Source organism: Hyperoodon ampullatus (genome assembly GCF_949752795.1).
Source record: "Hyperoodon ampullatus genome assembly, chromosome: 11".
Classification (NCBI taxonomy): domain Eukaryota; kingdom Metazoa; phylum Chordata; class Mammalia; order Artiodactyla; family Ziphiidae; genus Hyperoodon; species Hyperoodon ampullatus.
Window position 1 is genome coordinate 74462152 of NC_136924.1, and position 24796 is coordinate 74486947.

General features: G+C 36.2%; 1 protein-coding gene across 1 annotated transcript in view; it reads left to right on the forward strand.

The window, feature by feature from the left end:
- CPNE8 (copine 8) overlaps positions 1–24796 on the forward strand; it is a gene marked incomplete at both ends in the record, with an annotated part of 219565 nt that overhangs the window by 179869 nt on the left and 14900 nt on the right. The window contains one exon of the mRNA XM_079714215.1: positions 2523–2650. Coding sequence (XP_079570341.1) covers positions 2523–2650 — 128 coding nt within the window. The remainder of the gene's footprint in view (positions 1–2522; positions 2651–24796) is intronic.

The window sequence follows — 24796 nt, forward strand, 5'->3', positions numbered from 1 at the left end:
TTTGTTCTTTATACTTTCTATGTGTTCTACAAATTAACATTCATTATTTCAGAATTTGAAAATTTGTTAATTAAAAAGGAAATATAAAATTGGGCATCCACTGCCCTCTTCATTAATAAACAACAAAATTGAATGTACTTATTTTCAAAAACATTCTGTTTTACTTTTGTGTTAGAGCCACACATAAGCTTATTTTTATTTGTCATAACAAGCAAAAACTAATTCTCCACATAATTATTTTAAGAAATGTTTTTTTAAAGATTTATAAAATCTTTCTAATCGAGATAAATGAAATGGTGGGGAAAATGGTGACTTTATTATTTCCAGAGGAATAAAGGAAATTCATAATTTTATAGGAATATAAATCCCTCCAGTCAAAATGTTAAAATGCTGATCAAAAAGTAACTCAGAACTATCCTGGTGTGTAATTGTTCCCTTAAGGCAGACATATAATACATTTTTATATGCCCAAAATCTGTAATGAGTTTTAATTTTAATTAGTTTTATACCTTATCAAGAGATAGAACGCCATAAAATTTTATTAAAAGGAAGGTTAATTAAAGGTCAGCTCAGATTAACATCAAAACCAACTAGTCGCTGCTTTGTGCTAAATATTAAACTTTCACATTTTAATTTCAATCAATTCCTTTAGGCAATTTTATAATATAAAGAGTTCTTTTATTATTTGTATGCCTTAAAATTTTACATGAGATAAAAATAAAAAGTTTGAATGAAAAGACAAAATTAAAAGGACAATTGTTATAAATCCTTCTTTCACAAATGACAAAATTGAAATGGTTGGTAACATCTGACTTAGTTCCCTAAGATCCTCAGTCTTTCAAAATGCTTAGGATTTTGTAATATGGTGGTGTACTGGTGGTTAAGAGATGGGGCTCTGGAAATGTTGTCTCTGTTACTGGTGTAGCGTGACTTTGGGCACAATATCTAAGCTCTCATTGCCTCATCTGTAAAGTGAGAATAATAATAGCATTTTATCTACTTTTTTAGGTTGTTATACTATAAAAGTTATATAATGTATGTAAATATTTTAATATAAAGCTTAGTATATAGAATTCATCAAATTTAAGTTATAAATTGCTAGTCACTTTTTATTGTTCAGGTAAAAACTTACATGCTAAAATTACTGCTGACTATGTTTAAGCATGGTCACTGTACCTAGTGTTTTAAAATAGAGCTACAGATTTTTTTATATTACCCCCTTCCAGAGGTGGAACCTAATTCATCTTCCCTTGAGTATGGGCTACACTTAGTGACTCATTTCTAACAAATAGATGAAAGTACAAGTAATGCTATGCAACTTATAAGACTAGGAGCTTATTGGAGCTTCCTCCTTGCTCTCTCTCTCTCTCTCGGATCACTCATTTTGGGGAAGTTAGCTGCCATGTTGTTGGAACACTAAAGCAGCCCTATGCAGAGTTCGTGTTGACCTACTGCCAGCAAACCATGTAAGTGAGCCTTCTTAGAAGCAGATCCTCCAACTCTGGTCAGGATTTCAGATGACTGCAGCCCATGTTGGCTTCTTGATTTCAAGCTCTTGAGAGATCCTGAGCAAGAATCACCTGGCTAAGCTGCTTCTGGATTCTTGACACCTAAAAAAATGTGTGGGGTTATAAATGCCTACTATTTTAAGACACTAACTTTAGGGATAATTTACTACATAGCAATAGATAACACTGCCTTATTTGTGTTATTTGTGGAAGCTGGACTAGGAGAATTAAACCTAATAGAGCATTCAAAGTATGAGAAAGCTAGACTAGGTCTCCAGGTTTAAAGTTGCCCCTCTGGGTTACTATCTGCAGAATGAGAACTCCGGTGTTAAGCTCCAATTCCCTTGAACAATATGGATATGTTTCTTTGATTCTTTTCCCTTTACCTTGTCTTGATGCTACTCACACCAAATTACATTCCCTCTGATTGCTTCTTTAGTTGGTGTTATTAATTGTGTCCTGAAAATGTGCACATGGCAGATATTTTACATTTTTGCTTCTATAAAGTAAAATTGTTTGAATTGATAGAATTATTTTTCTGATTTGAATACATGTCACTGCAGAAAACTTGGAAAATATAGAATAGTCTAAACAATGAAATAAAAATCAACAATTTATAACTACTCAGAGGTAACAAATTTAGCATTTTGTTTCCTTCTTTTTAGATTTTTATATGTTTATCTCTGTATGTACACAGACCTGTGTATAAATAAGACATTATTAATTGTAAAATGTCATTATATTCAGCTTCTCAAGATTATTTAGAATTTTCTCCTGCCCTTTAGTTGAAAAGTGTCCATTTTTAATGATTGCACATTACCTCATATCACAATCTATTTAAATGTAATCTATGTTGATCACTTAATTTATTATTATGTTTTGCTATTAGAAATCTATAACTGAGTTTTCATCCAAAAAAGCTTTATGAGTATGAACCTGTATCATTCTTTTTTAATTGAGTTTTACAGACACTATTCATTCTTTACTTTTTTTTTTGCCTGTAACTTTCTACAGAATGGGAACCCTCGAAACCCCTACTGTGATGGCATTGAGGGTGTCATGGAGGCTTATTATAGGAGTCTGAAATCTGTACAACTGTATGGGCCAACCAACTTTGCTCCTGTAATTAATCATGTAGCGAGGTAAGTGGTAGTAGATAAGTTATTTATTCTAGTGTACTGGACCAGAGTGAAATCATAACATTATTGTTAGCCTGGCTCCACAAATGAAAGTTGTTTTCTTCTAATTTACCTCCAAGAAAGTGAGGGAAAGATATACAGTAAAAAGAATCTCCATTGAGCTATCATGATATTTCAATAAGAACTTTACATCAGAATCCCAAATGAAGAAACATACACTGGCTTCTGTTAGGACCTATATTTGTTCGACTGAGGAAAAAAAATTTTTTCATTGAAAAGGCATCCATGAGAGCAATATCAATCATAATCTCAATTGTGTAAATCATTCATATCTACTGTATATTCTATAGTAGCTCAGAAGTAATAAGAGACTGAATTCTACGAAGACAACTGAAGCCTTTCAGTGATATACAGGGCACACTATTTTAACCTCTCTGAAATTAATATATTAGCTAATTTTATAAATTCCCAGAGTTCTACCTGTATATAATACATGGTATTGAGATCAGAATATAATTGTTAATGATTCCAAATGCATGTTCTAGAAAAAAAAATGTTTAATGTAAAGTTCTATATACTCTTGCTTATCATTTTTTACTAATGCATAAGTAAATTAGACACCACTTTTAAAATCACTAAAACGTTTGTCTTGGCTCAGTTGCAAATCCTATGAAACCCTGCCTTATTTTTAGGTAATTAGAAAAGTATAGCTCTCATATCTTTCCCAATATGTAGCCAAAATTTGAAAAAGTACTTCACTTGGATCAGTTTATCAATGTTCAAAGGCAGTATGAAACCTCAGTTCTCTATTCGAAGGTTCTGGTACTTTACCATCTCCCTATTAGACATTTTTAGCAAAATGTGTTCTACTTTTCATTATCTGAGACATAGACAAAATGCTAATATACACCTGCACTCAGGGTTGACCCCAGTGGACTCTCCTGTGGAACTCCACCTCAGGTTGACAGATACATTGATGACCATTTTCTGAGTGTGACTCTTTAGCTCAGGTTTTTCAAGCATTTTCATCCACAATCTATACTAAGCTATGAATTTTATATCTCATCTCTGGACACATACAACTAAATAAAAGATTATGAAATAATACTTATACTTATATTTTCTCTTTATTACTATGGTATCCTATTCTTCTGTATTACTTTTTTTTAAATACAGGTCTTGACCCACAAAATTGATTTCAGAATTCACTAATGGATCATTATCTGTAATTTGAAAATCAAATCCTAGCTCATTGTGTTAGCCTATATAAGTAGTGTTATCTATACTTTCTTTTCCTAGTTTTTTGATGGCTCTCAAATAAAGCAGAATCAAAAATTATATTAATGCAAAATAAATTATAGTCGATTCTTACTCTCTCTTACACAGTATCATACCCATCACTGTTTTTTATAAAAGTAGAAGAAAAAAATGAGAGAACTTATTTTGTGTGAACTCATGATAGTTATTATAAATGCTCTTATCAGTGTTTACCAATTAATTTTGTAGATTCTGTACTGGTATATCTCTACTGTAAAAGTTAAACTTTTAGATATAAAATTCCTAGGTGCATTTCTATATACCAACTAAAACTACAGGCTCCACACTGTTATATTGCAGTTTTTTATATTTTGTCCAGCATTTAAAAAATTCTCAAATATAGGGGTAGTTGTCAGTTAATACCTTCAGACTACTTTAAAATCTGTGATCTAATAATTCTTTATTGTTATTTTTAATAAAAGAAAATAAGAAATACAAAAATCTATGACTTTTGGGGAATCATCTTTTCTTTCCAATACAATTTGAAATTCCATGTATCTATCTCTTCCTATGAATCTATCTAAGAAATACCTTTCTCCTTTTTTTCTAATCTCTGAGAGTTATGTTTAATTTTATTTTTAATCTATTATTAAGAGAGACAATTTCTGTCTGACCCAAAATTATCATCTAAAAAATTTGTCAACTAAAATACAAGCTACATTTTTCAAGAACAAATATATTTAGAACAAATAGCTCAAGACAACTATTTGTTTCTAAATCAAGAGAAGAGCCTTTATTCCAATGTATATGGCCTTTATTTAAATAAAGCTCCTGGTGCCTTTTGTCACTCTTAAATACATTTCAACAGTACTTCACAATGTACTCAACAAGTATCTAGTAAGTGAATTCTATATATGTTATAATATTTGTCATTAAAAATAATTTTTGTAAAGTCAAGAGTAAATACCCATTTTTATTTATTTGCTTAATTTTTCCTCTTAAAAAGTGTGTTTTCTATATTGGTAAAAGCTTAGTTATTTGTAATAGTTTTCTATAAGCATCTTGAAGAAAGTTTATTCTTATTCTTTTTAAGAATAATCATTTTAAGTACTTGCTCACTTTTAGAACTAATATCTATGTGATAAGACTTTTGAAATAATATTGAGATGGCAATATTGTGAAATAGTCAAGACCCAAGACATCAAGTTTACAAAACTTGAAGTCTTTATGTGCTGTTCTGAGGCTTTCCAACCCCTAACTCTAATTTCCTGCCTTCTCAGTTTTAATTTTTTAATGCTGTCCAGAGAACAGCATTTCAAATGATATAAAAATCCTACTCAACAGCCGTTTATGCCTTGTCACAAATTTAAGTTCTAACACTCTAGTTTGGTATTCAAGAACTTCCAATATCCAACTACCACTCAGCTATCCAATCTCATTTCCCTCCACATTCTCCAAAGTGTACTGCACTTCAGTCACAGAGAATCACTACTCCTAGTCTGTAATGTCATTCTATGTATACCTCTATCACAGCACTTACTAATTTGATTCCACTCCATTGTTACATATAGATCTTTTCCACATTGAAAAAAAGAAAGTTTCATTATTTTTTTCACTTGACTTCAATAATATTTATTGTTTCCCAGCTACTATTCATTTGTTACCTATGCCTAACCAGTCACTTGTTTTGAGACTGTCACATTTCAGTTCTTAAGAGGGACCTATCAATTCCAACTATTAGCTAGACCATTGGTTTTTTTTTTCTTTTCTTTTCTTCTGATGTTAAGAAATTTCCAGGATCCAGATAACCAGCTAAAATTAATTTTCATTTTTCAGGAAATAATATTTGTTTGTTTTGGAATCTTCATGACTAATTTTCAAATTAACCTAAAAAATGTATTATGTTTTTTCTCTTCCATCTGTATGATCAATAATAATAAACTCAAAACAATCATTATCAAACCCATAATCTATTTTAGGGAATATGCTCAGGGCTATAATATGGATTATTTCCTTTAAGATGTGACAATAGAGTTATTATTTATCTTTTACTGATAATAAAATGGATACATACAGTGTCCATTTGTGGTGGAGCTAAAATTCCAAACAAAATAATCTGATTCCAATTCACTGTGTTATGATACTTTGCAAACTTTTAATCTCTGCTAGAGAGGTAAAGAGTCACAAAAGAAAGTGTAAGAAAATGACCTATCATTGTGGATACTGTTGGTCGCTTCAGTACACTGTCAAAAGTAGTTTGGGCAATAACATAGTGACATAAAAATTGCTGTGTTAATTTGATATATTTAAATGTATACCATATTGAGAAGATCTAACTCATTGTGTATATCAAAATTAAACTACTCAAATAAAATATTTCTGAGTCAGTTTCTTACATTTTCTTGTTGCCCTCTCTAATCCTATGTACTAATAATGAGCTGAAAGAATATTCCAGAAATCTGAACCAACAATTTATGAACTTTTATAAAAACAATCAAAGAATTTTACTTGACAAAGACTCCAAAGAAATGTGTTTGAATTCCAAAACCCTGACAAAGTTAACGTCTCCCTAAGATTTGTCATAGTAATATTAAAATATAAATTATAGATTGCCTATACTTGAAAAAAGACAGAAGGAGCAAGCTTCTTTAGTACATTTAAAATATAATCTGATTCTGTAAGTCTATATATACGTGTTACCTCCTTGAAGAAGTTAGGATGTGATCAGACTCTACTTTCTACTTCATATATTTCTGAAGCAATTTAATTATTTTATCATAAATATATAACACTTTAAAAAGCTAAATTAGAGGAAATGGTAGCACAAAAGATTATTTTGTTTGAAATTTAGGTTTCCTTGCAAAGTGCAAAAATATGCCAATGTGTAGAGCATATACCATAGAAATAATAGTTTTATGAGGTTTTTTTAAACATCTTTATTGGAGTATAATTGCTTTACAATGGTGTGTTAGCTTCTGCTGTATAAAAAAGTGAATCAGCTTTACATCTACATATATCCCCATATCTTCTCCCTCTTGCATCTCCCTCCCACCCTCCCTATCCCACTCTTTAGGTGTTCAAAAAGCACCGAGCTGATCTCCTTGTGCTATGTGGCTGCTTCCCACTAGCTAGCTATTTTACATTTGGTACTGTATATATGTCAATGCCACTCTCTCACTTCATCCCAGCTTAACCTTCCCCCTCCCACTGTCCTCAAGTCGATTCTCTACATCTGCATCTTTATTCCTGTCCTGCCCCTAGGCTCTTCAGAACCTTTTTTATTTTATTATGTTTTAGATTCCATATATATGTGTTAGCATACAGTATTTGTTTTTCTCTTTCTGACTTACTTCACTCTGTATGACAGACTCTAGGTCCATCCACCTCACTACAAATAACTCAATTTTGTTTCTTTCTATGGCTGAGTAATATTCCATTGTATATATGTGCCACATCTTCTTTATCCATTCATCTGTCAGTGGACATTAAGGTTGCTTCCATGTCCTGGCTATTTGTAAATAGTGTTACAATGAATATTGTGGTACATGAATCTTTTTGACTTATGGTTTTCTCAGGGTATAGGCCCAGTAGTAGGTTTGCTGGGTCATATGGTAGTTCTATTTTTAGTTTTTTAAGAAACCTCCATACTGTTCTCCATAGTGACTGTATCAATTTACATTCCCACCAACAGTGCAAAAGGGTTCCCTTTTCTCCACACCCTGTCCAGAATTTATTATTTGTAGATTTTTTAATGATGGCCATGCTGAATGCTGTAAGGTGATACCTCATTGCAGTTTTGATTTGCATTTCTCTAATGATTAGTGATGTTGAGCATCCTTTCATTTTTTGTTGATAATCTGCATATCTTCTTTGGAGAAATGTCTGTTTAGGTCTTCTGCCCATTTTTGGATTGGGTTGTTTTTTTAATATTGAGCTACATGAGCTGCTTGTAAATTTTGGAGATTAACCCTTGGTCAGTTGCTTCATTTGCAAATATTTTCTCCCATTTTGAAGGTTGTCTTTTCATCTTGTTTATGGTTTCCTTTACTGTGCAGAAGCTTTTAAGTTTCATTAGGTCCCATTTGTTTATTTTTGTTATTATTTCCATTTCACTAGGAGGTGGGTCAAAAAGGGTCTTGATGTGATTCATGTCATAGAGTGTTCTGCCTATGTTTTCCTCTAAGAGTTTTATAGTGTCTGGCATTACATTTAGATCTTTAATCCATTTTGAGTTTATTTTTATGTAGGGTGTCAGGGAGTGTTCTAATTTCATTCTTTTACGTGTAGCTGTCCAGTTTTCCCAGCACCACTTATTGAAGAGGCTGTCTTTTATCCACTGTATATTCTTGCCTCATTTATCAAAAATAAGGTGACCATATGTGCGTGGGATTATCTCTGGATTTTCTATCGTGTTCCATTGATCTATATTTCTGTTTTTGTGCCAGTACCATACTCTCTTGATTACTGTAGCTTTGTAGTATAGTCTGAAGTCCAGGAGCCTGATTCCTCCAGCTCTCGTTTTCTTTCTTGAGATTGCTTTGGCCATTCAGGTTCTATTGTATTTCCATACAAATTGTGAAATTTCTTGTTCTAGTTCTGTGAAAAATGCCAGTGGTAGTTTGACAGGGATTTCATTGAATCTGTAGATTGCTTTGTGTAGTATAATCATTTTCACAATGTTGATTCTTCCAATACAAGAACATGGTATATCTCTCCATCTGTTTGTATCATCTTTAATTTCTTTCATCAGTGTCTTGTAGTTTTCAGCATACACGTCTTTTGTCTCCTTAGGTAGGTTTATTCCTAGGCATTTTATTCTTTTTGTTGCAATGGTAAATGGGACTGTTTCCTTAATTTCTCTTTCAGATTTTTCATCATTAGTGTATAGGAATGCAAGAGATTGCTGTGCATTAATTTTGTATCCTGCTACTTTACCAAATTCATTGATTAGCTTTAGTAATTTTCTGGTAGCATCTTTAGGATTCTCTATGTATAGTATCATGTCATTTGCAAATAGTGACAGCTTTACTTCTTCTTTTCCAATTTGGATTTCTTTTATTTCTTTTTCTTCTCCAATTGTTGTGGCCAAAACTTCCAAAACTATGTTGAATAATAGTGGTGAGAGTGGGCAACCTTGTCTTGTTCCTAATCTTACAGGAAATGGTTTCAGTTTTTCTCCTTTGAGAATGATGTTGGCTGTGGGTTTATCATATATGGCCTTTATTATTTTGAGGTAAGTTCCCTCTATGCCTACTTTCTGGAGGGTTTTTATCATTAAGCAGTGTAGAATTTTGTCAAAAGCTCTTTCTGAATCTATTGAGATGATCGTATGCTTTTTCTCCTTCAATTTGTTCATATGGTTTATCACATTGATTGATTTGTGTATATGGAAGAATCCTTGCATTCCTGGGATAAGCCCCACTTGATCATGGTGTCTGAACCTTTTAATGTGCTGTTGGATTCTGTTTGCTAGTATTTTCTTGAGGATTTTTGCATCTATGTTCATCAGTGATATTGGCCTGAAGTTTTCTTTCTTTGTGACATCTTTGTCTGGTTTTGATATCAGGGTGATGGTGGCCTCATGGAATGAGTCTGGAAGTGTTCCTCCCTCTGCTATATTTGGAAGAGTTTGAGAAGGATCGGTGTTAACTCTTCTCTAAATGTTTGATAGAATTCACATGTGAACCCATCTGGTCATGGGCTTTTGTTTGCTGGAAGATTTTTAATCATGGTCTCAATTTCAGTGCTTGTGATTGGTCTGTTTATATTTTCTATTTCTTCCTGCTTCAGTCTTCAGATGTTGTGCTTTTCTAATAATTTGACCATTTCTTCCACGTTGTCCATTTTTGGGGCATATAGTTGCTTCTAGTAATCTCTCATGATCCTTTGTATTTCTGCAGTGTCAGTTGTTACTTCTCCTTTGTCATTTCTAATTCTATTGATTTGAGACTTCTCCCTTTTTTGTTGATGAGTCTGGCTAATGGTTTATCAATTTTTTTTATCTTCTCATAGGACCAGATTTTAGTTTTATTGATCTTTGCTATTGTTTCCTTCACTTGTTTTTCATTTATTTCTAATCTGATATTTATTATTTCTTTCCTCTGCTAATTTTTGGGGGGTGGGGTTTCTTCTTTCACTAAGTGCTTTAGGTGTAAGGTTAGGTTGTTTATTTGAGATGTTTCTTGTTTCTTGAGGTAGGATTGTATTGCTATAAACTTCCTTCTTAGAAATGCTTTTGCTGCATCCCATCGGTTTTGGGTCATCGTGTTTTCATTGTCATTTCTTGCTAGGTATTTTTTGATTTCCTCTTTGATTTCTTCAGCGATCTCTTGGTTATTTAGTAGTGTATTGTTTAGCCTCCATATGTTTCTATTTGTTACAAATTTTTTCCTGTAATTGATATCAAGTCTCATAGCATTCTGTTTGGAAAAGATACTTGATATATATTCAATTTTCTTAAATTTACCAAGTCTTGATTTGTTACCCAAGATATGATCTATCCAGGAGAATGTTCCATGAGCCCTTGAGAAGAAAGTGTATTCTGTTGTTTTTGGATGGAGTGTCCATAAATATAAATTAAGTCCATGTTGTTTAATGTATCATTTAAAGCTTGTGTTTCCTCATTTATTTTCATTTTGGATGATTTGACCATTTGTGAAAGTGGGGTGTTAAAATCCCCTACTCTGATTGTGTTACTGTTGATTTCTCCTTTTATGGCTGTTAGCAGGTGCTCCTATGTTGGGTGCATAAATTTTTACAATTGTTATATCTTGATTGATTGATCCCTTGATCATTATGTAGTGTCCTTCTTTGTCTCTTGTAGTAGTCTTTGTTTTAAGTCTATTTTTTCTGATATGAGAATTGCTACTCTAGCTTTCTTTTGATTTCCATTTGCATGGAATATCATTTTCCATCCCCTAACTTTCAGTCTGTCTGTGTCCCTAGGTCTGAAATGGGTCTCTTGTAGATTGCATATATATGGATCTTGTTTTTTTAATCCATCCAGCCAATCTATGTCTTTCATTTGGAGCATTGAATCCATTTACATTAAGGTTCTTATTGATATGTGTGTTCCTATTACAATTTTCTTAATTGTTTGGGTTTGTTATTGTAGGTCTTTTCCTTCTCTTGTGTTTCCTTCCTAGAGAAGATCCTTTAGCATTTGCTGTAAAGCTGGTTTGGTGGTGCTGAATTCTCTTAACTTTTGCTTGTCTGTAAAAGTTTATATTTCTCCATCGAATCTGAATGAGATCCTTGCTGGGTAGAGTAATCTTTACTATAGCTTTTCCCCTTTCATCACTTTAAATATGTCTTGTTACTCCCTTCTGGCTTGCAGAGTTCCTGCTGAAAGATCATCTGTTAACCTTATGGGGATTCCCTTATATATTATTTGTTGCTTTCTCCTTGCCACTTTTAATATTTTTTCTTTGTTATTTAATTTTTGATAATTTGATTAACATGTGTCTTGGTTTGTTTCTCCTTGGATTTATCCTGTATGTGGCTCTCTGTGCTTCCTGGACTTGACTATTTCCTTTCCCATATTAAGGAAGTTTTCAACTATAATCTCTTCAAATATTTTTTCAGTCCCTTTCTTTTTCTCTTCTGCTTCTGAGACCCCTATAATTTGAATCTTGGTGCGTTTAATGTTGTCCCAGAAGTCTCTAAGGCTCTCTTCAATTCTTTTCATTCTTTTTTGTTATCTGCTCTGTAGAAGTTATTTCCACTATTTTATCTTCCAGGTCATTTATCCATTCTTCTGCCTCAGTTATTCCGCTTTCTTTTCCTTCTAGAGAATTTTTAATTTCATTTATTGTGTTGTTCATCATTGTTTGTTCTTTAGTTCTTCTAGGTCCTTGTTAAACGTTTTTTGTATTTTTTCCATTCTATTTCCAAGATTTTGGATCATCTTTACTATCATTACTCTGAATTCTTTTTCAGGTAGACTGCCTATTTCCTCTTCACTTTTTTGGTCTGGTGGGATTTTACCTTGCTTTTGCATCTGCTGTGCGTTTCTCTGTCTTCTCATTTTGCTTAACTTACTGGCTGCAAGTTTGTAGTTCCCATTGTTTTTGGTGTCTGCCCGCAGTGGCTAAGGTTGGTTCAGGGGTTGTGTAGGCTTCCTGGTGGAGGGGCCTAGTGCCTGTGTTCTAGTGGATGAGGCTGGATCTTGTCTTTTTGGTGGGCATGTCTACGTCTGGTGGTGTGTTTTGGGGTGTCTGTGAACTTATTATGATTTTAGGCAGCCTCTCTGGTATTGGGTGTCCTCTCTGCTAATAGGTGAGGTTGTGTTCCTGTCTTGCTAGTTGTTTGGCATATGGTGTTTAGCACTGTAGCTTGCTGGTCGTTGAATGGAGCTGGGTCTTAGCATTGAGATGGAGATCTCTGGGAGAGCTTTCAACGTTTGATATTATGTGGAGCCAGTAAGTCTCTGGTGGACCAATGTCCTGAACTCGGCTTTTCCACTTCAGAGGCCGAGGCCTGACTCCCAGCCGGAGCACCAAGACCCAGTCACATGGCTCAGATTAAAAGGGAGAAAGAAAGAAAGAAAGAAAGAAAGAGTAAAATAAAATAAAAAATAAAATATTGTTAAAAAAACGTTTTTAATTATTAAAAAAATTTATAAAAGAAAAAAATAGGGACAGACAAAACCCTAGTACAAATGGTAAAAGCAAAGCTATACAGACAAAATCACACAAAGAGGCATACACATACACACTCACAATAAGACGATAAGGAAATATATATATATATTTTTCTATATATATATATATATATATATATATATATATATATATATATATATATATATATATATATATATATATATATATATATAGAAAAAGGAAGAGAGCAACCAAATCAATAAACACACCTACCAATGATAATAAATTCTAAATCCTAAACTAAGATAAACGTAAAACCAGAAACAAATTAGATGCAGAATGTTAACCCCAAGTGTACAGTTCCTCCCAAAGTCCACTGCTTACATTTGGGGATGATTTGTTGTCTATTCAGGTATTCCACAGATGCAGGGTACATCAAGTTGATTGTGGAGTTTTTATTCCCTGCTCCTGAGGCTGCTGGGAGAAATTTCCCTTTTGCTGCTTTGTTCACAGAGCTCCTGGGGTTCAGCTTTGGACTTAACACGGCCTCTGCATGTAGGTCCCCTGAGTGTGCCTGTTCTTTGCTCAGAGAGGACATGGTTAAAGTAGCAGCTGATTAGGGGGCTCTGGCTCACTCAGTCCGGGGAAGGGAGGGGTACAGAATGCAGGACAACCCTGCAGCTGCAGGGGCCACCATAATGTTGCAACAGCCTGAGGCATGCTGTGTGTTCTCCCAGGGATGTTGTCCCTGGATCACAGGGCCCTGGCAGTGGTGGGCTGCAGAGGCTACCAGGAGGGGAGGTGTGGATAGTGACCTGTGCTTGAGCACAGGCTTCTTGGTGGCTGCAGCAGCAGCCTTAGTGTTTCATTGCAGTCTCTGGTGTCCATGCTGATAGCCATGGCTCATGCCCGTCTCTGGAGCTCATTTAGGCAGTGCTCTGAATCCCCTCTCCTCACACACCCCAAAACAATGGTCTCTTGCCTCTTAGGCAGTTCCAGACTTTTTCCCGCACTCCCTCCCTGCTAGCTGTGGTGCACTAGCCCCCTTCAGGCACTCTTCACACAGCCAACCCCTGTTATCTCCCTGGGTCTGACCTCCGAAGCCTGAGCCTCAGCTCCCAGCCCCAACCCGCACTGGCAGGTGAGCAGAAGAGCCTCTCAGGCTGTTGAGTGCTGGTCAGCACTGATCCTCTGTGTGGGAATCTCTCTGCTTTGCCCTCTGCACGCCTGTAGCTGTGCTCTCCTCCGTGGCTCCAAAGTTTCCACCTGCCACCCCCATCTCCACCAGTAAAGGGGCTTCTAAATGTGTGGAAACTTTTCCTCATTCACAGCTCCCTCGCAGAGGTGCAGGTCCTCTCCCTATTATTTTGGCTCTGTTTTTTCTTTTTCTTTTGCCCTACCCAAGTACATGGGGAGTTTCTTGCCTTTTGGGGAAGTCATGTCTTCTGCCATTGGTCAATAGGTGTTGTGTAGGAGTTGTTCCACGTGTAGACGTATTTCTGATGTATTTGTGGGGGGGAAGATGATCTCCACATCTTACTCCTCCGCCATCTTGTAGGTCTCTGAGATAATAGTTTTAAAGGATTATTCTATGCTATTGATGGTGACAAGACTAAAATGGATTGAATAGTTCTTATATAAAGTACATTGTGTTTTCAAATTAGTGTATCTAGCAGGAGTGAGAGCCACACAATACACTTATGATTTTTTCTACACCATTTATTTTCCTCAAAATTAAGACATAAAGCATTAATACAAACACAAATTTATTATAAAGTAAAATGCAAAATTTCTATGAATATTTAAGATAAAACAACAAACTTCAAAGAAATTCCAAGTTTACTGCATCTGCTTCAGGCTCTATCTTTAACTCTCTTGATGGTTGAATATATTTCCCCTTCTCTTAGGTATATTTTATGGTGAATCAAAAGAAAACCAAAATATAAGTGGATTAAATTCATCAATCAAAAGATGTAAAGTAGGTGAATAGATTTTTTTTTAAAAAGACCCAATTTTTTGCTGTTTATGAGAGACTCAACTTTGAAATAAGGACATATATAGGTTGAAAATGAAGGAATGGATAGAAAGATACTCCATGAAAATGGTAGCCAAAAAAGAGAAGGCAAGGGCAGCTATACCTAGACAAAATAAACTGTAAGTCAAAAATGTCACAACAGGGCTTCCCTGGTGACACAGTGGTTGCGAGTCTGCCTGCCGATGAAGGGGACACAGGTTCATGCCCCGGTCTGGGAAGATCCCACATTCCATGGAGCAGCTAGGACTGTGAGCCATGACCGCTGAGCCTGTGCTCCACAATGGGAGAGGCCACAACAGTGAGAGGCCCATGTACCGCAAAAAAAAAAAAAAAAAGTCACAACAGACAAAGGTCATTACATAATAAAAGGGTCAATTTATGTGATATATATCATTTTATATAATTATGTATATATTTTTTAGCTTGTCATTTGCAACATTGATGAACCTGAAGGATGTTATGCTAGGTGAAATAAGCCAGACACAGAAAGAAAAATACTATATCATCTCACTTATATGTAGGATTTTTAGTGCTGAATACATAGAAGCATAGTGTTAGAACAGTGGTTAACAGAGGTGGAGAGGTAAAGGAAATGGGGAGATATTGGTCACAGGGTACAAAGTTGCATTACATAGGATGAATATGTATAGAGATCTCATATGTTGTATGATGACTATAATAAATGCTGCACTGAATGCTGTAAATTTGCTAGGGTAATTTTCAAGTGCACTGATCACACCCCAAAAAATATGGTAACTATGTGACATCATAATATGTTATCATGCTTGACTGTAGTAATTATTTCACTGTGTATATGTATATCAAATCATCATGTTGTACACCTTAAATGCAAATTTTATTAAAAAGAACAAAATTTTAAAGGGTCAATACAACATGATGACATAATAATTAAAATATGTATAGACTAAGCATTAAAGAACCTAAACATATTTTGTAATTGACATATCTGAAGGGAGAAATAGACATTAATACAATAGTATTAGAAGGCTTCACTACCCACTTTCAATAATGAATAGATCACCCAGGCCGAAAATAAATAAGGAAAGAGCAAATTTGAGTAATGCTCTAGACCAAATGGAACCTAATTGACATATACAGAACATTCCATTCAATAGCAACAGAATACATATTTTTTATAAGCATACATGGAACATTCTCTAGGATAGATCACATGCTGAGTCACAAAACAAGTATCATTAAATGTAAGAAGATTGACATCATTCTGAGTATATTTTCTGAACACAATGGAAAAAAAACAAAAACAAATTGCAAAACTCACAAACAAATGGAAATTAACACACACTTGATGATCATTGGGTCAAAGAAATCAAAAAGGAAAATAGAAAATATCATGAGAAAAATGAAAACACAATATACCAAAAGTTATGGGATACTGTAAAATACTGTACTATTTTTTTGAGTGTGATCAGTACTAAGAAGGAAAATTATAATGATAAGACAACATTTTTAAAAAGAAGAAAAATCTCAAATGACCTAGGTTTATACCTCACGGAACTAGGAAAAAACAAGCTAAGCACAAGTTAATGGAAGGAAGGAAATAATAATTAAAATTAAATAAAAATTAGAGCAGAAATAAATGGAATAGAGACTAGGAAAACAATAGAAAGAAACTGGCAAAACTAAGAGTTGATTTTTTTAAGATAACTAAAATCTACAAACCTTTAGCTAGACTAAGCAGAAAAATGACTTAAGTAAATAAAATCAGAAATGTAAGAGCAGACATTACAACTGAAGTCACAGAAATAAAAAATATTATAAGGAACTATTATAAACAATTGGACTCCAACAAATTGGACAACTTAGAATAAATGAATAAACTCCTAGAAAGTTACAACCTACCAAGAATGAATCAAGAAGAAATAGAGAGCCTGCACAGAACAATAACAAATAAGGCAATTGAAACACACACACACACACACACACACACACACAGAGAAAGGGACACAGGGAAATGGGGCTAATGGATATGTTTATTACCTTGATTGTTTTTATGGTAAAATGAGTATATACATATGTTGAAACACAGCAAATTGCTTATATTAATTATGTGCAGTTTTTTGTATACCAATTATACCTCAATAAAGCTGCGGGGAAAAAGACATAGTAATAACAACTGAGACTTTCTCCAGAGGTAACAAGAAGTGTTGAAAGAGAAATAAAAAGTAAATGCCCCCAGGTGGAAGACTCACTTCTCTCCTCACTCGCACAATGGAGCAGTGCCTTGCCCCAGAGGCCATCGAAGAAGCTGAAGGCTTACTTGCATCAAAGTGGGCTTCTAGAGCTGAACCTGGGGCCCCAATCTGACTCTGCCAAGATGGTGGAGAAGTAGGAGGACATGGAGTTCATCTCTCCTCACAAATACATCAAGAATACATCTAAAAATGGAACAATTCTCACAGAGCACCACATGAACACTAGCAGAGGACCTCAGACACCTAAAAGGACAAGAAAGATCCCCATGTAACTGGGTAGGATGAAAGAAGAGAAAAGGAAGAGGAGAGGAAGTGGAAAGGGACCTGCAGCCCTGGGCAGGGAGCTGAAGGAGAGGAGAGGTTGCTGCATCCAGGGAGGCCCCCTCACTGGTGTGGAGATCAATTGGGACAGAAGGGAAGCTTTGGGGGCTATCGGAGGAAAGTGCAGCAACCAGTCTGTGACAAGCAGGACACAGTGAGACCTACACAGATAGTCTGTGCCACAGCCCTGCATGCCCCAGCCTGAGAAGTGCATCCACCAGTGCAGAAGGGGACTGGGTACTGGAACTTGTGATTTGGAGAGCAAATCTGGGGAGAAGAGTGCTGTTGGCTGCAAGGAGACAGCCTGAGGGGATGGGAGTGAGGAAATCCACAACTGGGAATGCTTGTAGAGGAAACCCAGACCGCAATATAAGTGAAGTGCCATTGTTGAATGACACAAAAAAGGTGGGGCTACCATTGCATCCTCTCTCCCCACATGCCAGCCCCTGCCTCCCCAGACACTAGGAAGGGCTCCTGCCAGGGTTGACTCTCTTGCACTGTTGACCACCAGCTCCCCAGCATACCCTGTTCCCACCAGGGCCATCTCTATCATACCTGACGCCACCAGTTGGCTTTCTCACTCCCGTGGCTGCCAGCTCCCCTGCATGACCCATTCCTACATGGGCTCCCCCAACCCCATCTGCTGCCTCCTCTGCACCCCCTCTTCACGGGTGGACTCGTGCTCTGGGCAGCCTCAGGAGCAGATGCCTGTGGTTGGCCCACACAAATAGGTGGGGCTGAAACCATGGCTAAGCCCCAGGGGCCATGCAATTAAGGAAGAAAATCTGAAATCTCTCCTCGCAGCTGTGCAAACTGTCAATTGACACCCCCGCAACTGGCTTTGTAAACTCAGTGCCTACAGAACATCTGAATGGACAACAAGTGCTCCCACAGCAAAGACAAGTCTAGCTTTAGCAGCTGTAGACTTTGTGGGGACAGACATGCCAGGGTTGTGCCAGGCTAGAGTCTGAGCTGACCACAGGGGTTCCAGACCCATGATTACTGCAATCCTGGGACCTGACTTCAGTGGACCTATGCTGATGGCCTGGTGAAAACATCTGAAAGACACCAGGGCCAATTGTGGGCATACCCACAGTTAAGGAAAGGCCGAGAGCAGTGCCAACAATAGTGTAATCTGAGAACTTGCACAATGGGTGAAAAGTGACATGACAGAGCACACCCACAGGTGAATAACTCCAAAGGAGGAATACTCAGTGGCTTTCCTCCCAGTGGGAGTGATCTAATCCTGCCTACCTCACACTGCAGATCAGAAACACAGCTAAGAAACAGATCTTGGGGCCTCTACTCCAACAACTATAGCACAAACCCCGCCTCTAACAGGGCAGTGACAACCACAGAGCAAAGGGAAGGCCCCACTCAATATCCAGTGCAGGCTCTGGTCGCCACAACATCAGTCACATCTCCTATCAATGGGAGTTGATACATACATTGAGGGAAAAGGTGGCAGTCTTCTATACTAAAAACAATGCTTGCACCAAAAAATATTAAACCCGCACAGGCTACACAGGGATGTTCCCACATAAAAATAACCCTCCCAAGACAGTCTGAGGGTCTTGAATTGAGAGGAAGAACCCCCAGAGCATTCAGACTTGAAGACCAGTGGGGCTTGAGTGCAAGAGCTCTACAGGGCTGGGGGAATCAGAGACTCCAATCTTGAGGGTGTACAAAGGTCTCACATGCATTGGGGCCCAGCACAAAGTACCTCCATAGGAACCTGGGCTACCCCTACTTAGGGGTCTTGGAGGGTATCCTGGGGTGCCAAGCATTGACTATAGCTCACTATGAGGGCAAGGACACTGGTAGCAGAAGCCCCAGGAAATATTGATCAGAGTGAGCAATCCCAGAGGCCAAAATTTCAACACCAAGACACAACCCCTCCCAACAACCTGCAAGCTCCAGTGCTGGAAAGCCTCAGGACAAACAACCAACAGGATAGGAACCCAGCCTCATCCAACAGACCACAGGCTACTTAAAGTGGTACTGAGCTCACATCCACCTCAAAACACACCCTTTGACATGGTCCCAGCTCCACCCACCAAAGGGCAGACACCAGTCCATCCCATCAAGAAGCCTGCAAAAGGCCCTGGACCAACCACACCCACCAGGAGGCACACACCAGAAGCAAGAGGAACTATTATCCTGCAGCCTGTGGAAAGGAGACCACAAACCCAGTAAGTTAGATGAAATGAGATGACAGAGAAATTGGTGCAAATGAAGGAAAAAGATAGAAACCCACAAGAACAACTGAATGAAGAGGAGATAGGCAATCTACCTGAAAAAGAATTAATAGTAATGATAGTAAAGATTATGCAAGATCACAGAAAAAGAATGGAGGCACAGATCAAGATAATGCAAGAAATGTTTAAGAAGGAGTGTGATTTAAAAGACAAACAGAGATGAACAATACAGTAACTGAAATACACTAGAAAGAATCAATATAAGAATAAATGTAGGAGAACAACGAATAAGAGAGCTGGAAGACAGAGTGATGGAAATCACTGCCACAGAACGGAATAAAGAAAAAAGAATGTATAAACAACAAGGTCCTAATGTATAGCACAGGGAACTATACTCAATGTCCTGTGATAAACCATAATAGAAAATAATATTAAAAAAGAATATATATATATGTGTATAACTGAGTCACTTTGCTGTACAGCAGAGATTGGCACAACATTGTAAATCAAATATACTTCAATCTAAAAAAATTTTTTTAAGAAAAAAAGAATGAAATGAGGACAGTGTCAGACACTTCTGGGACAATATTAAACATGCCAACATTCACATTATAGGGGTTCCAGAAGGAGAAAAGAAAGAGAAAGTGCCTGACAAAATATTTGAAGATATTATGGCCGAAAAATTCCCTAACATGAGAAACACTTACTCAAGTCCAGGAAGCATAGAGAGTCCCAGAGAGGATGAACCCAAGGACGAACATGCTGAGACACATATTAATCAAAGTAACAAAAATTAAAGACAAAGAAAAAATATTAAAAACAACAAGGGAAAAGCAACAAATAACATACAAGGGAATCCCCATGAGGTAATCAACAGATTTTTCAGCAGAAATTCTGCAGGCCAGAAAGGAGTGGCACAATATACTTCAAGTGATGAAAAGGAAAAACCTATAACCAAGAGTGCTCTACACAAAAAGTCTCTCATTTAGACTTTTTAAATATATTTATTGGAGTATAATTGCTTTACAATAGTGTGTTAGTTTCTGCTTTATAACAAAGTGAATCAGTTATACATATACATATGTTCCCACATCTCTTCCCTCTTGCATCTCCCTCCCTCCCACCTTCCCTATCCCACCCCTCCAGGTGGCCACAAACCACTGAGCTGATTTGATGGAGAAATCAAAAGCCTTACAGACAGGCAAAAGCTAAGAGAATTCAGAACCACCAAACCAGCTTTACAACAAATGCTAAATGAACTTCTCTAGGTGGGAAAGACACCAGCATCTTAAAACAACCTTGTACCTATACAGATTGCTATATCAAAACTTCATGGGAACAGTAAACTAAAAAACTACAAGAGACACACACACAAAAAAGAAAAATCATCCCAAACACAACACTAAAGATGGCCATAAAACCACAAGAGAAGAGAACAAAAGAGGAAGAGAGGAAAAAAGACCTACAAAAACAAATCTGAAACAAGTAAGAAAATGGCAATAAGAACATACATATGATAAATACCTCAAATGTAAATGGATTAAATGCTCTAATCAAAAGACATAGATTGGATGAATAGATATACAAACAAGACCCATATTATGCTGTCTACAAGAGACCCACTTCAGACCTAGGGACACATAAAGACTGAAAGTGAGAGGATGGAAAAAGATTTTCCATGAAAATAGAAATCAAAGCTGGAGTAGCAATACTCATATCAGACAAAATAAACTTTAAAATACTGTTACAAGAGACAAGGAAGGACATTACATAATGATCAAGGGATCAATCCAAGAAGAAGATATAGCAATTATAAATATATATGCACCCAACATAGGAGCACCTCAATATATAGGGCAAATGCTAACATCCATAAAAGGGGAAATCAACAGTAACACAATAATAGTGGGAGACTTTAACACCCCACTTACACCAATGGACAGATTATCCAGACAGAAAATTAATAAGGAAACAAGCCTTAAATGACACATTAGACCAGATAGACTTAACTGATATCTATATGACATTCCATCCAAAAGCAGCAGAATATACTTTCTTTTCAAGTGCACATGGAACATTCTCCAAGAAAGATCACACCTTGGGCCACAAATCAAGCCTTAGTAAATTTAAAAAATTGGAACCATAAAACATTTTTCTGACCACAACGCTATGAGAGTAGAAATCAACTACAGGGAAAAAAGGTAAAAAAAACACAAACACATGGAGGCTAAACAATATGTTACTAAACAACCAGTGGATCACTGAAGAAATCAAAGAGGAAATCAAAAAATACCTAGGGAAAATTGATGATGAAAACATGATGATACAAAATGTATGGCACTTGTCAAAAGCAGTTCTTGGACATTTATAGCAATACAATCTTACCTCAGGAAACAAGAAAACTCTCAAATTAACAACCTATCCTTACACATAAAACAACAAGAGAAAGAGAAATGAACAAAACCTATAGTAGAAGAAAAGAAATTCTAAAGAACAGAAATAAATAGGGATGGAGAAAACAATAACAAAGATAAATGAAACTAAAAGCTGGTTCTTTGAGAAGATAAACTAAATTGATAAAACTTTAGCCAGACGCATCAAGAAAAAGGGAGAGGACTCAAATCAATAAAATTAGAAATGAAAAAGGAGAAGTTGAAATGGACACCACAGAAATACAAAAGATCGTAAGAAACTACTACAAGCAACTCTATGCAAATAAAATGGACAACCTAGGAGAAATGGATGAATTCTTAGAAATGCACAACCTGCCAAGACTGAATCAGGAAGAAGTAGAAAATATAAACACACCAATCACAAATATGGAAATTGAAATTGTGCTTTAAAAACTTCCAACAAACAAAAGTCTAGGACCAGATGGCTTCACAGGTGAATTCTGTCACACATTTAGAAAAGAGTTAACACCTATCCTGAAACTATTCTAAAAAATTGCAGAGTATGGAACACTCACAGGCTCATTATACATGGCCACCATCAACCTGATACAAAATCAAAGGTATCACAAAAAAGAATATTACAGGCCCAAATATCACTGATGAACATAGACCCAAAAATCCTCAACAAAATACTAGCAAGCCAAATCAAACAACACATTAAAAGAGTCATGCACTATGATTAGGGGGGATTTATCCAGAGGTGCAAAGATTCTTCAATAAACACAAATAATGTGATACACCACATTAACAAACTGAAGAATAACATTCATATGATCATCTCAGTAGATACAGAAAAAGCTTTCAGCAAAATTTAACACCCATTTATGATGAAAACACTCCAGAAAGTGGGAATAGAGGGAACCGAACTCAAGATAATTAAATCCATATATGACAATCCCACAGCAAACATTATTCTCAATGGTAAAAGACTGAAAGCATTTCCTCTAAGATAAGGAACAAGATAAGGTTGTCCATCTTTCCACTTTTATTCAACATGGTTTAGGAGGTCCTAGCCAAGGCAACCAGAGAAGAAAAAGAAATACAAGAAATCCAAATTGGAAAAGAAGAAGTAAAACCATCACTGTTTGCAGATGACATGATACTATACATAGAAAATCCTAAAGATGCTGCCAGAACACTACTAGAGCTTATCAATGAGTGTGGTAAATTTACAGGATACAAAATTAATACACAGAAATCTCTTGCATTCCTATACAATAACAATTAATGATTAGAAAGAAAAATTAAGGAAACAATCCCATTTATCATCCCATCAAAAATAATAAAATATCTGGGAATAAACCTAAGGAGGCAAAAGACCTGTACTCAGAAAACTATAAGATACTGATGAAAGAAATCAAAGATCATACAAACAGATGGAGAGATATACCATGTTCTTGGATTGGAAGAATCAATATTGTCAACATGACTATACTACCCAAGGCAGTCTACAGATTTATTGCAATCCCTGCCAAATTACCAATAGCATTTTTCACAGAATTAGAACAAAAATTTTACAATTTGTATGGAAACACAAAATACCCCAAATTGCCAAAGCAATCTTGAGAAAGAAAAACGGAGCTGGAAGAATCAGGCTCCCTGACTTCAGACTATACTACAAAGCTACAGTAATCAAAACAGTGTGGTTGTGCCACAAAACAGAAATATAAATCAATGGAACAGGATAGAAAGTCCAGAGGTAAACCCAGGTACCTATGGTCACCTAATCTGTGACAAAGGAGGCAAGAATATACAATGGAGAAAGACAGTCTCTTTGGTAAGTGGTGCTGGGAAAACTGGACAGCTACATGTAAACCAATGAAATTAGAATATTCTCTAACACCATACAGAAAAAGAAGCTCAAGATGGATTAAAGACCTAAATGTAAGACCAGATACTATAATTCTTAGAGGAAAACATATGTAGAACACACTTTGAAATAAATCGCAGCAAGATCTTTTTTGACCCACCTCCTAGGGTAATGAAAAGAAAAAACAAACAAACAAATGATGGGCTTCTCTGGTAGCACAGTGTTTGAGAATCTGCCTGCTAATGCAGGGGACACGGGTTCAAACCCTGGTCTGGGAGGATCCCACATGTTGTGGAGCAACTAGGCCCGTGAGCCACAACTACTGAGCCTGCGCGTCTGGAGCCTGTGCTCCACAAGAGAGGCTGTGATAGTGAGAGACCTGTACACCGCGATGAAGAGTGGCCCCCGCTTGCCACAACTAGAGAAAGCCCTCACACAGAAACGAAGACCCAACACAGCAAAAATAAATAAATTAGTTAATTAATAAATAATAAACAAATGAGACCTAATTAAACTTAAAAGCTTTTGCACAGCAAAGGAAACCATAACCAAAATGAAAAGACAGCCCACAGATAGGGAGAAAATATCTTATGGAAAAACCCGAATGAACATTTTGGCCAGCACAACATTTGCAAATGAAATGACTGACCAGGGATTAATCTCCAAAATATATAAACAGCTCATGCAGCTCAATATCAAAAAACAAACAACCCAATAAAAAAATGGACACAAGATCTAAAAAGACATTTCTGTAAAGAAGACATACAGATGGCCAAAAAGCACATGAAAAGATGCTCAACATCACTAATTATTAGAGAAATGCAAATCAGACTACAATGAGGTATCACCTGACACCATTCAGAATGGCCGTCATCCAAAAAAATCTACAAACAATAAATTCTGGAGAAGGTGTGGAGAAATGGGAACTCTCCTACATTGTTGATGAGAATGTAAATTGGTACAGCCATTATGGAGAACACTACAGAGATTCCTTAAAAAACAAAAAATAGAGTTACCATATGATCCAGCAATCCCACTCCTGGGCATATATCCCAAGAAAACCATAATTCAAAAAGATACATGCAACACAATGTTTATTGCAGCACTATTTACAATAACCAGGACATGGAAGCAACCTAAATGTCCGTCAATGGAAGAATGGAGAAAGAAGATGTGGAACATATATACAACATATATACAAATACTCAGCCATAAAAAAGTATGATATAATGCCATTG